Here is a 15,847-nt window from a genome sequence, read left to right as displayed (position 1 = left end):
GGCTGTGATCAAGATGCACATCTGTTATTTATGTGGTGATTTGTTATTTATGTGGTGTTTTGGGAGTAAGGTTTGTAGCTTATGCAATTACTTACAGTTTACACAAAACTCGAAGCAGGATCCAGGCTCTGAGCGGTCAGCACAGAGCCTGATGCAGGGCTCGAACTCACAACGGCAAGTCATGACCTGAGCTGCAGTCAGAAGGTTAACCAACTGAGCCACCCAGGCACCCCAACTTTATAAAAGCCAAGAAGGCCCAGAGTGGCACAAAGGAGAAAGATGCAATGTTTGAAGAACTAATAAGCAAGTCCACGTGTCTATGGCACAACTCTTTTTAAAGTAGGCTTCCTGCCCAATGTGGGGCTTGAACTCACGACCCTGAGATCAAGAGCCGCATGCTCCACCGACTGAGCCAGCCAGGCGCCCTCACTACGGCACAACTCTTAAAGAAAGAAAATTAGGTTAGTTTTCTTTTTCTCACCAAGATCCCTGCCCCTCCACTTTTCTTAAGCAGCACAGGGGTAGGTGTCAGCAGGAGCAAGAAGTGGTTGGCCAATAGGAGAAATTAGAGGTGTTTGTCATGTGGTGTGACAAATTAAAGGAGGAAAATAATGAGACTAGAATGGAGACACAGGTTCAGGCCAAGAACCTGACATCTGAACCTAACACATTCAGATAACCTGATCTAGCAAACTTCATTACCATCAAGAGTGATGTGTCCAAGTGAATGAAAGCTGGTCTAGATGGAAGACCTGTTTGCTTTGTGCAGTGAGAAGCCATGATCCTACCTCCCAGTGGAGGTGCTGGTTAATTTTTTGCAAACGAACAATCAAACACAAAGTGAGTAGCTGAGAATAGAGCAGAAAAACTCAAGGGCCAGGCTCAATTGCCACATTTTCTACAACTTTCCTAAATAATCTCTGCAGCCACAGAACTCTTGATGTCCCTTGTATCTGAACCTCTCACATGGCTCATCTCACATTTGTAGGATAGTTTCTGGTCTTTTATAAGGCAGGGACTCTGTCTTGCTCATCTTGGCACACCCTGCCTACTCTGAACGGGGTATACTGATAAAGAATACAGGTTAGTAGAGTCAACTACGCGTGGACTTTAACCTTAGCTCTGCAGTGTGAATTTGGGCAAATGTTACTCAATTCTCTAAAATCTGTTTCCTTACTGTAAAATGGGGGTACCTCAAAGGGTTGTGGGCATCAAACAAGGGGGCTAGTTAAAGCGCTGAGCACAGAGATGGGCACAAATAGATATTCAATAATAAGCAACTTAATTTGTATTTACTGAACGGATGAACTCTAATGGTTCTTCAAAGTCATGATTTTTAATAAGAAAATTATACTTAAAAGACAAGAATTATTTGGGCGCTTCCATGTAATAATCAGTGCTGCTTTGGTTTTTACAGTCTCAACTGTGTCGGAATATGATGATATCCATGTGTCAGTTAACCCTCTTCAAAACATTCAAGTTTTTGTAGCTAGAAGTTCACATTGAATATTCACTTGGGTATTTGCTTCTCTGAGCAGGAATAAGAGGTAGAAGACCGTCAGAGCCTTAATTAACCTGGTAATAACCAAATCCAAAGCACAGGAAACTACAAAAGCACGAAATATAATTGGCCCCCAAAACTTAACCACTGCCTATAAAGCAATACAAGACACATACAAAAAAATAGTTGAGATGTTAAGAAATAGAATGCTATTTTCTAGATAATGGCATTTCCAGCAGAAAACTTTTGATTTTTAATTTTTAAAAGAAAACAACTAGTACGATACACAACCAAAAAGCCAACTAAACATTCAATTATAACTTCACTGTGATTTGTTAAAAAAAAATTCTGATCCCAAATCTCCTATGTGGGTTATTGAGAGCACCATGAGCTTTATAACTATTCCTCATTTAAAGAGACACTGTTGGGGCACCTGGGTGGTGGCTCAGTCGGTTAAGCGTCTGACTTTGGCTCAGGTCATGATCTCACGGCTTGTGGGTTCGACCCCCACGTCAGGCTCTGTGCTGACAGCTCAGAGCCTGGAGCCTACTTTGGATTCTGTGTCTCCTGTTCTGCCCTCCCCCGCCCCCCAAAAATAAACATTTAAAAAAATTAAAAAAAAAAAGACACTGTAGACAACCCCCCAAAAAGGGCTAAAAGGCACCCAGTAAGGTCACTGATATCACAATTATCTCTGTTCACTGCCACTCCATTCCCTAATAGAGAGACCTTTTGTGCCTCTTCCATAAAAAGACCCCAAAACAATACTACTGACTTAGGTGACTAAGTTAGAAGCAACCCACTCCACACAATTATCCCACAAAGCATTAAGCATTAATTATCCTAACTGTCAGGCCTCTGAAAAGACTTGGCACATTGTTAGCTCCATATTTAGAATTTCCATGTTATTCCAAAAATAATTAAAACAAGATCCCACCTTCACAGTTAGCTGCTGTCCCCCAGGAACCTAACTGACAGCCTCATCTATTTACTTCACTCCTCTTATAATTTTGCCAATCTGGGTTGGTGTCTATTTCTGGTAATAATGAAAAATATCTCTTGCCAATTCCCACAGACACTCCACTACAACCTTTCAGAAAATTTTTAAAAGGCTTACAAATATATTCTTTTTCTGTTCTCCTCTAGGGCTATATTCTTGGGTGGGGGGGAGTGTACAAGCTTAAGTTCAGTGAAATGAATGACGTTTATTTACTCCACAGACGTAGACTTGGCTCAATGTTATTGGTGACCAAATCAAGTGCTTAAAAAATTCAGAGAATGGCAAAAATGACAAAAATCAAAGTTCAGCCAAAAAAGGTTAAGAATCCTATAACTTTGCTTTAGACACCAAAAAGAATAGCTTAACATTTCTTTTCTGAAATATTTGCAAATGGCAGTTTCTCAGATATGGACTGAGTTCATCACTGGAACTACTAACATTTTACTCATCTCAGACTGGTGTGAATCTTTGTCCTTCTTACATGCTATTTTAAAAAACAATACAGGGGTGCCTGGGTGGCTCGGTTAAGCATCCGACTTCAGCTCAGGTCATTATCTCCTGGTTTGTGAGTTCGAGCTCTGGGTCGGGTTCTGTGCTGACAGCTCAGAGCCTGGACCCTGCTTTGGATTCTGTGTCTCCCCCTTCTCTGCCCTTCCCATGCTCACGTTCTGTCTCTGTCTCGCAATAATAAATAAACGTTAAAAACAAAATTTTTTTTTAAATACAAACTATAGTGTTACGCATTTAATTTACTTCAAACAAAACAAAACAAAACAAAGCAAACAACACGCACACTTTTAATTTGAGCCTCTCCATAATGCAGTGCCTGGTAAGAGTCCCAAAAGCAATGTGAGGCAAGTGGCCACCATGCTGGACGACACAGTTCTACCAATTAGCGATTTTTTTTTAATAAAGTTCTTAAGTATGACATGCTTTTTATTTACTGCTAATAAATAAACCCACAAACCATGAAATCATGACCTGAGCCGAAGTCAGACACTCAGCCCACTGAGCCACCTAGGCGCACCTCAATTTGTTTCTTTTTAATAGAACAGCTCCATCTCCATCAGACTTAGCGCATGGGCACAGTGAGTTAAAAATGTATCCCTTAACTCACCTTTTCTGCCTTTTCAGAATTAAGAACCATCCTGAACAACAACAACAACAAAAAACCCAAAAAGAACAAAAATAAAAACAAAAAACTCAAGCTCTGGGAAAAAAAAAAAATCCAACTTGAATTCCTTTTCTCCAATGGTATATCTATCAGAGCCTCCTTTCTTCTGTGGTTCTATGTGGCTATTAAAAAATGTCTGAGTCAGCAAGACTGCCCACCTACAGGAAGCCAAAACTAAAAACAAGAAAACAAATACCAGAAACTGCCTAATCATTGTCACCCTCATTGCCAGTGGTAGTCAAGGCTCTGTGATCAGGTACTTCAGCTTGCTGCCTTCATTTTCATTTTCTAAAAACTTTCTCCGCTTATAAATGGTGTTTTATTCACAGATACTACAATTTCTCTAAGTCTGGCAAACACTTTCTTCTCCTTAGATCCACTGTTCATACCACAAAGAAACTACAATGGTTAAGCTCATCCTAATCCCTCTGTGGTTTTTATTTCTAGCCCCACCTAATCACTAGGCTTAGAGATGGAGTCCTTTCATTTTTCAACAGGCTGCCTCATACTGTTCATGGCCTGTCCAATCTAAAATTCTTCTGTGGTCTAAACTAACAGAATATTTTTCTCTCTTCTGTGAAAAAATCTTTTAACTTCTCTCTCTCTGTCTCCTTCTCATAACCATTCAGTTATTGTCTGTTCCCTCACAGTGTTCTACTGAGGCTTTGCAAACTCTTTTAAACTGCAAATTCTTCTAAACAAGTGCTGGGGGCCCCTGGGCCTACTCCTCCGTGTTGAAAAACCAGGTTTCCAAGTCTGCAAGGTTGTAAGCCAGACCACAGACTGTGGCAAATCCAAGAAGGTGGTATTACTCTTTGAAACACCTTTAAGGAAGGCAACCTGAAGACAGGCTTCCCCTGAAGACAGCACTTAAAATGTCAGTAACTGGCTCATACCTATAACAACAGTTTCTGTCTCTCTAATATTTCTCCATCCCTTTGTGTTAAGTTCCTATTACTCTCTTGTTGACACGAGTTACTTTTGGCTTGACCTCTATCTCCCCCATGAAGGAAGAGGTCTCACGTTTGCTCAAAGTTCTCCTTCTAACTATTCCATCATTTACTGAAGTATCCCATACGCTTATGAAGTAAAGCACCATGCCAGGTGCCAAGAAGAACTTAAAAAATAGATAAGGCAATCTGGAGGAGAAGAAAAATCCATATACAAAGTCAGAAATATAAGGGGGCAGGAACAAAAGAGTAGGCAGTGTCCTAACCAGCTCTGTGTATATAATTAGCTGTTGTTCTGCCACTTCTGCCATATCAACATTCTTTTCTTCCTTCTTTCCATTGTCTCTTATCATTTGCAACTGATAGCTAATGCTCTCCAAAGTTCCTTTCATGGCCTCTATCCATACTAATCTGTTTGGTTGGCTTCTGCCTCCCCAAATGTCTAGACTGCCTGGAGGAAGTGCTGCAGCCCCTCGTGAATGGTTCCATGCTGCTGCCTCTCCCAGCGTGGACAAATAGAAAGTGCCACAATGACTGAAAGATACTCTGTCTTGTACCTGAACCAGAATTCTTCAAACTGATGTCCCATATTCGTCAACTTTTGCTATGAGCTGAATAAAGTGAATTCTCTGTACTTTGGACATTAAAGATGCTGAGGAAATAATGGCTTTGTAGCCACCAGTAACAGGCAAGAATTGGAAAAGTCAGAGTTGTTGTAACAGACATTTCTATTAAACTATCATTTTCAAAGCTTCTGTTCTGTAGGTCTCCAATTTTGTGGGTTTTAGCGTTTTGGGGGGGGGGGTTGGGGACAAGAACAAAGATTCTGTGGTCAGATATGCATGGGGAACATGGAGTTTGGCGACGTTAAATGTTTCTTTAGGACTGCTGATGACCCCTGTAATGTGCTAAAGTAATAAGTCTCTTAGAGAAGAGTATTATTCACGGGACATCATGTGAAGTGCTTCTCATGTGACCTTTTGATTCCATATCCTTTTCTTCCACAAAGCACCTGCCAGGCCTCGATTCATCCTCTATAAAATGAGTATTTATTTCATAGGGTTATGATGAGAATTTATAAGTTAATACACGTAAAATGCTTAGAACAATGCTCGGTATATAAGCACTCAAGAAAAGTTAACTATAATTGCCGCCACATCCCCCTATACTGATAATATTTACTATGGCAACCTTCCCATAAAAGTGAAGTAACAAAATTTTTACTGTGTAGTAATTTCCACTATTACAACCAAGGGGATAGAATGAACCCTGCCTTTGCCTGAGAGGCACTGCTTGAGGCTACCAGTTAACAGAAAACATTGATAGAAATAATTGATACATATGATATAGTTATCAGTAAGAATCTTAGATCTTACAGAAAAAGCATAAAGTTAAAAGGGTGTTATCAATTTTCTTCACTCCAAAAGGGAAACGCCTTGAGTACTTTGAGAGCTGAGGTGGTCTAAATACTCAGCACAGTCTGTGGCACATGGTAAGCACTCAACAAAAATTTGATGAAAAAAATCCTGAGAAATTAACGGATAAATGACTATCAGTTGAATAACCCAAATATTATTTCCAAATCATTATGTAACAACTGGAAAACCCATACATTTCTATATTTAGGCTCCCTCACTCTTCTCTATAGATGTTTAATCATATAGGTAAAACATGAAAGTAGATGGGAGAGTGGCTATTTAAGAGTTATGACTGGTACTTGACAGAATTTAATCTCCCAGGTGTGTCAAAATCTAATATCTGCTAAAAAACAAAACCCAAAAAAACTGTAAAGGTAATGTATGCCATACACAGTGGTACAATTTGGTGTCTATCTTTAAAGACACAGGACCTACCTGCCTCATATTTATAATGTATACAGGAATTTATCATTTATAAATGTACACAGGAATCTATCTCTACATGTTCATCTGAGCTGGTTTCAAAACACTGCAAATCTTTTAAGAACTCATAAATGATCAGAAACAGAAAACTAAATATGCAGAATTAAATAGGTTAGTGGAATTTTACAAAAAAAAAAAAAAAATCAAGAATCTTCCCACCTTTTTCTGAAAACAATAATCTCAAATACTTCCAATTTTAAAATACCAGAATTCTATACCTAGAACCCCATAACAGTATCACTGTTTCTATCATCCAGTTTCTTCCTTTTATTTTATGAGTTTTTGTTTTTTTTTCTAAACCACCTGGTAATCCTCACATTAAAAAATTCTAGGACAGGGGTCAGCAAATTATGGCTAAGGTTCAAATATGGCTTGCTGCCCATTTTATATACCAGATGGCCAAGATGGTTTTGTGGGTTTTTTTGTTTTGTTTTTTTACATTTTTAAAGGGTGGTAAAATAAAGCAAAGAAGAATATGTGACAGAGACCTTATGTGGCTTGCAAAACTTAAAATATTTACTGTCTTGCCTTTGACAAAAAACCTTTCTTGATCCTGCTCTAGGGTATTACTTATAGCTTACTCAGTAATTTAAGATAATTCATATCAATGACAAGTTCACAGTGAATCATTAATTTTATAATGTAGTAATGAGCACAGAACTCCTTCATAACAATATCTGCAGTCTTCCTGCATATCACTTAGTTCCAATAGCCAATTAAGTTGTTTTTTTTAGAATGCTAGCACAGAACCCCGCACATTATGGAGGTTCAAATATCAAAGTGAGACCACTTGAACAATAGTACTTCAGTTACAATGCTAGTCTAAAGTAGTAGAATAGCCTGGATATAGGAAACCCTTTTTCTCTTCTGGGAATTCAGATCAACTGATAAGAAGGCTCTAACCATTTTCTCATATTTGTCCATCCCCCATTCTCACTTTGCTAAAAGAAAGAAAATAATTCTTCCTCACTTTCTCTGAAGTCTACCCCAAGTGAGATATATAGAGGGGTACAGATATATGTCAAAATCTCTAATGTGTTTTCTAATTAAGTTTCCTTACAGAGAGTTCTCCCCAAGTATTCAAAAGAAAACAAACATAGGAACTCACTCCAGAGCAGGTCTCAGAACTCTGACTTTTAATGCTTCTAAAATTCTATTTAACTCCACAAACGGTTCTTTCTGACTTGGGTCTACAGAAAGACCAGATTCCTGAAAAAACAGAAAGAACTTTTGTTAGCAGTAATCAGACAAAGAAATATATTAAAAGCATATTCTAAATTATAAAATATGATGCAAGCCATTAAAAAATAGTTTTTAACGTGTGTTTCTATGGTACAGACTGATGACTGAGTCCTACTAACATTCCTTCTTCTTTCCCAAAGTAGCAGAGCCCCCAGATTTTAGGCGAGTACATAACTGTATGGAATAAAGCTGTACTCCGTAACTGTATGGAGTATGACTTTGCGAGATGGAAGTTCTGGCCGGTGAAATACAAACATGTACTCTTTGCCCTTTCTTGGAATACCAAAAGGTGTACCTAGAGTTCTGGTTGCTATCCTGGACCGTAAGGACAGGGGACACCTTAGTAACAGCAGAGCTACACGGAGGCTAGGTCCCCAAAAGCCTCATGGAGCATAGCTACTATACATGCTGTGAATGGCTTACTACTTCCTATTTCTGTGCAAGAGAAATATAATCCATTATTTTTAAGCCAGTGGTATTTTGGGTCTTTGTTACTTATAAATAAGCTTAATGCTAAAAGACACAACTCACTTTAGGAAATTTACATGGACACACACAAAATTCCCATAAAGGTACAGAGAAAGACTTGAATTATTGGCTTTCCGAATTATTTAAAATAGAAGGGTGCCTGGCTGGCTAAGTCAGTAGAGCATGCAACTCTTGATCCTGGCGTAAGTTCAAGCCCCACGCTGGGTGTAGAGATTACTTAACAATAAAATCTTAAAAAAAAAAAGAAAAGGCTTAGATTAGAGGTCTAGCTTACACATTGACATTAAACTATTTAATTTTTATAGTCCTTCACTTTTCTAAACAGAAAATACAATAACATATGGTGGACTAAAAGGGAGTTTGAAGACACATGAATTTGGGACTGAATCCTAGTTTCTTCACGAAGAACCCATATGGCCTTGGGCAAGCTACTTCTCCAGACCTTGGGTTCCTTATCTGTAGAATGGAAGCAATTTCTGCCTCACAGGATTGCAGTAAGGAATAAAGGCAGGGCTTGACCTGTGGCTCTAAATACATGGCAGCTGCCATTATTACAACTAAGTAGAATGGATGAACTATTCTGAGATCCTTAGGCTCATATCTACTAGCAATAAAAGGCAAAGCTGCTCACTGAAGTAAATTTTAGCTTGAAACTTATTTGATAAACAAAATGCTGCAAGTTGGGCCAGATCAGCAGAACATATGTAAACTTCTTTATCCTCTTCTTCTCTGCTATACTACCTTCCCTAACAAAAGAGGAAATGGAGGAAGTAGTATCACTTTTGACCCCTTGATTGATTACCTGGGACCGCTGTGATGAGGCAGGAATAAGGAAAAAAAACAACTCAAATAAGAAGTTCTAGAACTGTGGGGCATGTGGGTGGCTCAGTCAGTTAAGCATCTGCCTTCAGCTCAGGTCATGATCTCATAGTTCATGAGTTCCAGTCCCACACTGAACTCTACACTGACAGTGCAGAGCCTGCTTCGGATCCTCTGTATCCCTCTCTTTCAGCCCCTCCCCCTGCTCGCGCTCTCACGTGCTCTCTCTCAAAAATAAACACAAAAAAATTCTTCAAAAAAAAAAAAAAAAAAAAAAAGAAAAGAAAAGAAAAGAAAAAAGGACTTCCTAGTAAAATGAGGTCAGCCCTGGTACTTAACATATTAAAAATCTGTCTGTGGCCAAAAGAAAACTCCCCTGAGTTCCCTCATTTTGTATCATGTTCTCACCCACCGGCACACTGTTAGCAGGCACACTGTTACCTGGCAGAGCTCCTCAGCTACGTCCAGCATCCCTTGTCGAAAGAAGTGCTCTACCATCACCTCATTGAGAAGCCTCTGACTGTCTGCCTGCCAGCAGCCATCTATTCCCACACTGCTAATGTCAGAATCAAAATTCTGAAAAAAAGAAAACAAATCATGAGTTGACTAGGATATACCATTTTATATGATCTTCACCCTACCTAACAGAAAGAATACCCTTCGTTTCACTCAGATATCCACAGTAAGTACCCAATTCAAATTATCTGCAGCCTACCACAAGAAGTAGTTTTTCCACTGCTTTCCAAAACTTGTCACCCTCACTGATTATTGCTGGAAGAGTAAATGGGTATATTTTCAGAGGGGATTTGGGAAAATACATACATTTAATCATTTCTGTGGATAAACTGATTTCTAGTGAATACAGCAATATTTTCAGGTATACAGTGCTAACTATACAAACATGTTCAATACAGCACTAACTGGAAAAGAGAGAAAACCCATACGCCCAACACAGGATTAAATAATCACGGCAAGGCCCAACAACTGCCGTGCCAAGGTAGGGGTCGGGGGGAGGGAAGATGGCCAAGTAATTAAGAGAGCAGGCTCTGAGGCTAATCTACCTGGGTTTGAATCCTCATTCTCTCTCTTACTAGCTGTGTGATCTTCGCCAAATTAGTCAAAGTCTTTGAGCCTCAGCTTCCTTAAGTGGAGAAAATAAAAGTACCTTCCTATTATGGGCTGAACTTCATCTTCTCAAAATTCCCATGTTGAAGTCCTAATTCTCAGTACCTCACTAAATTAAAATGAGGTCATTACAGTGAGCCCTAATCCAATAGGACTGGTATCCTTATAAAAAGAGGGAATTAGGACACAGGTACAGAGGAAAGGCCATGTGTTATTAACTGAATATCTAGATGTCCCCATCTCCAACCCCCGGAATTCCTACATTGAAGCCCCAACCACCAACGTAACTGTATTTAGAGACATCTGTGAGGAAGTGATAATAGTTAAATGATGCCACAAGGGTGAGGCCTTAATCTGATAGGGCTAGGGCTCTTATCAGACAACAGGAGAAACACCAGAGTGTTCTCTGTCTCTCTACCCTGTGAGGACAGTGTGAGAAGGCAATCACCTATAAGCCAGGAAGGAGGCTGTCTGCCCTCAATAGGAAATGAATTGGCCAGCACCTTGATCTTAGACTTCCCAGTCCTCAGCACTGTGAGAAAAATAAATTTCTGTTGTTTAAATAACCTAGTCTATGGTATTTTGTTTTGGCAGTTCAAATGGACTAAGACACCATGTGAAGACACCGGGAGAAGATGGCTATCTACCAGCCACGAAGACCGGTCTCAGAAGAAACCAACCCTGCCAGCATCTTGATCTTGAACTTCCAGTCTCCAGAGCTGTGGAAAAATAGAGGTCTGTTTAAGCCACCCAGTCTGTGGCATTTTGTTACAGCAGCCCTGGCAAATTAATACACTCCCTTATTGGTTAAATGAAATGGTAGTTGCTATTATTCTAGTATTACCATTCACAATGAAAAAGTGAGGTTCATTACTCTACATCTACTAACACAGAAAAATGCCCAGGACACCTTAAGGGAAAAAAAAGCAAGTTTTACAAAATTATGACCCCATTTTTGTTTAAAAAAAAAAAAAGAAAGAAAGAAATTCTTGTAAAAGCTTAGGAAAAAGCCTGAAAGAATACACATTAAAGTTTTAGCAGAGATTATCACTGGAGATTACCACTCTCCACACAAAGAACAAATGTTCCTTTTATAAGAAAATAGAGGATTTTTTCAAAACACATGTTAAGAGTTCCAGTTCTGGGTAAGATCATGTAAACACATTCCACTCTATCCCACTGAATACAGTTATAAAATCAGGACAGAATGAATGCAGCAGCCATTTAAGGACACTAAAAAGTAACTACAAGGGCACTTGGGTGGCTGACTTCAGCTCAGGTCATGATCTCACAGTTTGTGAGTTCAAGCCCCACATCAGGCTCGCTGCTGTCAGCACAGAGCCTGCTTTGGATCATCTGTCTCCCACTCTCTCTGCTCCTCTCCTGCTTGTTCTCTCAATTAATTAATTATTTTTTTTTATTTTTTTATTTAAAAAAAAAATTTTTTTTAATGTTTATTTTTGAGACAGAGAGAGACAGAGCATGAATGGGGGAGGGGCAGAGAGAGAGGGAGACACAGAATCGGAAGCAGGCTCCAGGCTCCGAGCCATCAGCCTAGAGCCTGACGCGGGGCTCGAACTCACGAACTGTAGATCGTGACCTGAGCTGAAGTCGGACACTCAACCGACTGAGCCACCCAGGCGCCCCAATTAATTAATTTTTTAAAAAGTAATTACATATGTTCCTCCACTTATGATTACATCCTGATAAACTCATAAGTTGAAAATAAGGTAAATTGAAAGTGCATTTAATACACCTAAGTTACTAAACATCGTAACTTGGCCTAGCCTATCTTAAACATGCTTAGAATGCTTACGTTAGCCTATAGTTGGGCAAAATCATGTAACACAAAGCCTATTTTATAATAAAGTATAGAATATCTCATGTAATTTATTGAATACTATAATGCGGATCATACTGCAAAGTATCACTAGCCCAGGAAAAGATCAAAATTCAAAATTCCAAGTACAGTTTCTACTGAATGCCTATCACTTTCACACCATCATAAAGTCAAAAAATTTTAAGTCAAATCATCGCAAGTCAGGGACCATAACAGTAGTAAGTGGATTGAGAAGAGGATCACAGAACTAGTAGTGAGTTTACTATTTTTCTCCCACCACTACCTCTCAGCCTGGATGCAATACAGCCAAAACACAGAATGAGGCACCCAGAATATGGACACAGAACTCCAGGAGAAGCCCTCTAGTTCTGGCATGAGAAACAGGAATGGGTTTCTCCTACTGTTCAGAAAGACAGGAAGGGAAATCACATGTTTTTCCCCTCCATTTTCTTGCAACTCTAGCTCAAGGCAGTCTGTAGGTGCACTAGTTTTTGACTGTTAATTTAAATCAATTTTATTATCTCACAGCTTGATAGATCAGAAGTCCAACAGGCTCCAGCAGTTTCTCTGTTCCAGGTCCCACGAAGCTGAAATCAAGGTGTCGGTGACCTAGGCTCTTGTTTCGAGAATATGGGACGAATCTGCTTCCAGATTCATTCAGGTTCTTGCAGAATGCAATTCCATGCAGTTTTAAGACCAGGGTCCTTGTTTCCTAACTGGCATAGGGAGTGTTTTCAGCTTATAGAAGCCACTCACATTCCCTAGCTCATGGCCCCCTCTATCTTCAAAGCCAACAACAGAGGTGACATCCCTCACACTTTGAATTTCTTTCTACCAACCTCTACTGCTTTTAAGAACTCATGTGAATTATACCAGGCTCACCTAGATAATCTCCCTATTTTAAGGTCGACTGCTTAGTAACCTTAATTATACCTGTAAAGTCCCTTCACAGCGGTAACTAGATTAATGTCTGAATAACCAGGGGACAAGAATCTTGGGAGGAAATCTTTAGAAATCTACCTCTACAGCGAGCAACCTAAAACTCTGAGAGGGGGGGTCCTTTCTAATCAGAGGAGCTGTGGTCCCAAGAAGGAGAGGCAAAAACCTCTACTGCATCTGCTCTCTGTCCTTCTACCACCCACCCCCAGGTACAGGCATAATCTCAGTAAATGCACAGAGCAGGGTAAACAAAGCCCCAGCTTTCAGGCTGAATGACCAAAACAGCAGCCCCAGAGAACCATAAAGTCATAGGGAGATCCCAGAGAGGGAAGAATTAAACAACATGACCCTTTAAAGTTGTTTCTGAACCCTTGGGTTCACTCTCAAGTTTCATGTGCATGGGTTTGACCCTAAGGAATATGCCAGACTTTGAAAACTAAACTAGGGGACAGAACTAGATTCCAGGTCCCAGAATGGCTGTTGGTTGGCATACAAACAGGACACATTAAAATAGCTCAGACACTGAAATTACAACTCAGAGAAGACTGATCAGAACTTACAGCCTGAACCCAACCAGGTTGACTGTCTGCTAAAACAAAAACATTAACATTCTCCATAGAATTTATACAGGACCCAGAATCTCGTAACATAACATGGGTGACCCTTGAACAACATGGGTTTGAACTACAAAGATCCACTTATATGTGAATTCTTTTTCTGATAAATACAGTAAGATAAATGTATGTTCTCTTCCTTATGATTTTCTCAGTAACATTTTCTTTTCTCTAGCTTACTTTACTGTAAGAATATACTATATAACACATGCAACATACAAAATGTGTGTTAGGGCACCTGGGTGGCTCAGTCGGTTAAGCGTCCTACTTTGGCTCAGGACATGATCTCACAGTTTGTGGGTTCAAGCCCTGAGTCAGGCAGGCTCTGTGCTGACAGCTTGGAGCCTGGAGCCCACTTCAGATTCTGTGTCTCCCTCTCTCTCTCTGCCCCTCCCCTGCTTGCTCTCTCTCTTCTCTCTCTCTCAAAAATAAAATAAAAACATTTTAAAAAATGTGTGTTAACTGTTTATGTTATCAGTATGGCTTCTGGTCACAGTAAGTTATCAGTTTCAGGGGAGTCAAAAGTTATATGCAGAATTTCAATTGCGCAGGATATTGTTCAAGGGTCAACTGTATTTAATTTTTTTTTTTTTTAACATTTATTTTTGAGACAAAGAGAGACAAAGCATGAACGGGGGAGGGTCAGAGAGAGGGAGACACAGAATCTGAAACAGGCTCCAGGCTCTGAGCTGTCAGCACAGAGCCTGACGCGGGGCTCAAATTCACGGACCTCGAGATAATGACCTGGGCCGAAGTCGGCCGCTTAACCGACTGAGCCACCCAGGCGCCCCTAGGGTCAACTGTATTTAAAAATGTCCAGGATAAAATCCAAAATTACTTGGCATACAAAGAACTAAGAAAATCTAAACTCACATGGGAATAAATGTTCAGCAGACATCAATGCCAAGAGAACAAAGACACTGAAATCATCAAAGACTTTAGATATCAAGTTATAAAACTGCTCTAATAAGGAAGAACAAACACTTTCAAACAAAAGACAGAAGGTCTTAGCAAAGAAACAGAAGATACGGTAATCAAAATAAACTCATTGGATGGACTCAATAATAGAATGGAGGTGATAACACAAAAAGTCAGTGAAAATCAATAGAAATGATCTAAACAACAATAAAAAGGGGTGCCTGGGTGGTTTAGTCAGTTAGTGTCTGACTTCGGCTCAGGTCATGATCTTGCAGCCTGGAGCCTGCTTCAGATTCTGTGTCTCCCTCTCTCTTTGCTCCTCCTCTGCTTGTGCTCTCTCTCTCAAAAATAAACATTAAGAAAATAATGAAAATAAACAAAAAAACCCCGAAGAGAACGTCAGAGACCTGTGGGACAAAAAACACCTGACATGCACTTCATCAGAGTATCAGAAGGAGAGAAGAGTGTAATGTAGAAAAAAATATTCCCCAGTCTTAGCAAAAGACATAAACCTACAGACTCAAGAAGCTCAGCAAACTTGTAAAAGGATACACTCAAAGAAATTCAAACCCAGACACCTCACAATCAAACTGCTGAAAACTGAAGACAAAGAAAAAATCTTGAAAGTTGCTAGAGAAAAGTGAATCACTGCTTATAGAATTCTCCACAGAAACCATGGAGACTAGAAAGAAGTGGCATGTTTTTCAAGTACTGAAAGAAAAGAACAGTCATCCCAGAATTTTATGTCAAGTAAAAATATCCTCTACAAATGAAGATGAAATAAAAACATTCCCAGATAAAGGAAAGCTGAATTTGTTGCCAGAAGACCTGCTCTGAAACAACTGTTATAATAGGTTCTCTAGATAGAAAATGATACCGTAAGTAAACTCTGAACATCAAGAGTAAAGGAAGAAAAGTCTACTTTGTGGTCTAAAAGCTTTCCCTGACCAATTTTATTTCCATTCCCTAAATCTTTCATAGGCATTACCCCCTAATAACCTTCTTGCATTTTTTAAGTACATAAATTTAATTAGATAAGATCATTTAGATTTAACTGAAATTATAATCCTAGGAAATCACTGCTTAAATCAGACCAAGAAACACAGGATTATTTTATTGCACATACAACAACAGGCAGGAACTACTAATCACCTACCATTTACAATTACTACAATGAAGGAGTTGTCCTCTCCCAAACTGAGCATCTCTTTCTTTAAAGAGCTATCTACCCTATTTTTAGATGTCAACACATACATTAAGACTAAGACTTATTCAGACAAAAACCAAAATGAACAATCCAAAATTACTGTCAGAGTCTAAATTTTTATTTACTTG

The 15,847-nt window shown here is 39.3% G+C and overlaps 1 protein-coding gene across 15 annotated transcripts in view; it reads right to left on the bottom strand.

Moving 5' to 3' along the window:
- RMND5A (required for meiotic nuclear division 5 homolog A) overlaps nucleotides 1–15,847 on the bottom strand; it is a 78,580-nt gene that overhangs the window by 32,768 nt on the left and 29,965 nt on the right. For 12 of the 15 annotated variants that reach the window (XR_006200815.1, XM_042932948.1, XM_042932943.1 and 9 more), the window contains 3 exons: nucleotides 10,882–10,920; nucleotides 9,518–9,652; nucleotides 7,635–7,735 (listed from right to left, as the gene is read on the bottom strand). Coding sequence is in view for 14 of the 15 variants with exons in the window: in XM_042932948.1 (XP_042788882.1) it covers nucleotides 7,635–7,735; nucleotides 9,518–9,652; nucleotides 10,882–10,920 (275 nt within the window). In the remaining variant the exon portion in view is untranslated. The remainder of the gene's footprint in view (nucleotides 1–7,634; nucleotides 7,736–9,517; nucleotides 9,653–10,881; nucleotides 10,921–15,847) is intronic. The other 3 variants (XM_042932944.1, XM_042932947.1, XM_042932951.1) reach the window with 1 other exon arrangement.

The sequence above is a fragment of the Panthera leo genome, chromosome A3 (assembly GCF_018350215.1).
Source record: "Panthera leo isolate Ple1 chromosome A3, P.leo_Ple1_pat1.1, whole genome shotgun sequence".
Lineage (NCBI taxonomy): Eukaryota > Metazoa > Chordata > Mammalia > Carnivora > Felidae > Panthera > Panthera leo.
The sequence above is the reverse complement of the archived record's forward strand: the minus strand, read 5'-3'. Positions and strand labels throughout refer to the sequence as shown.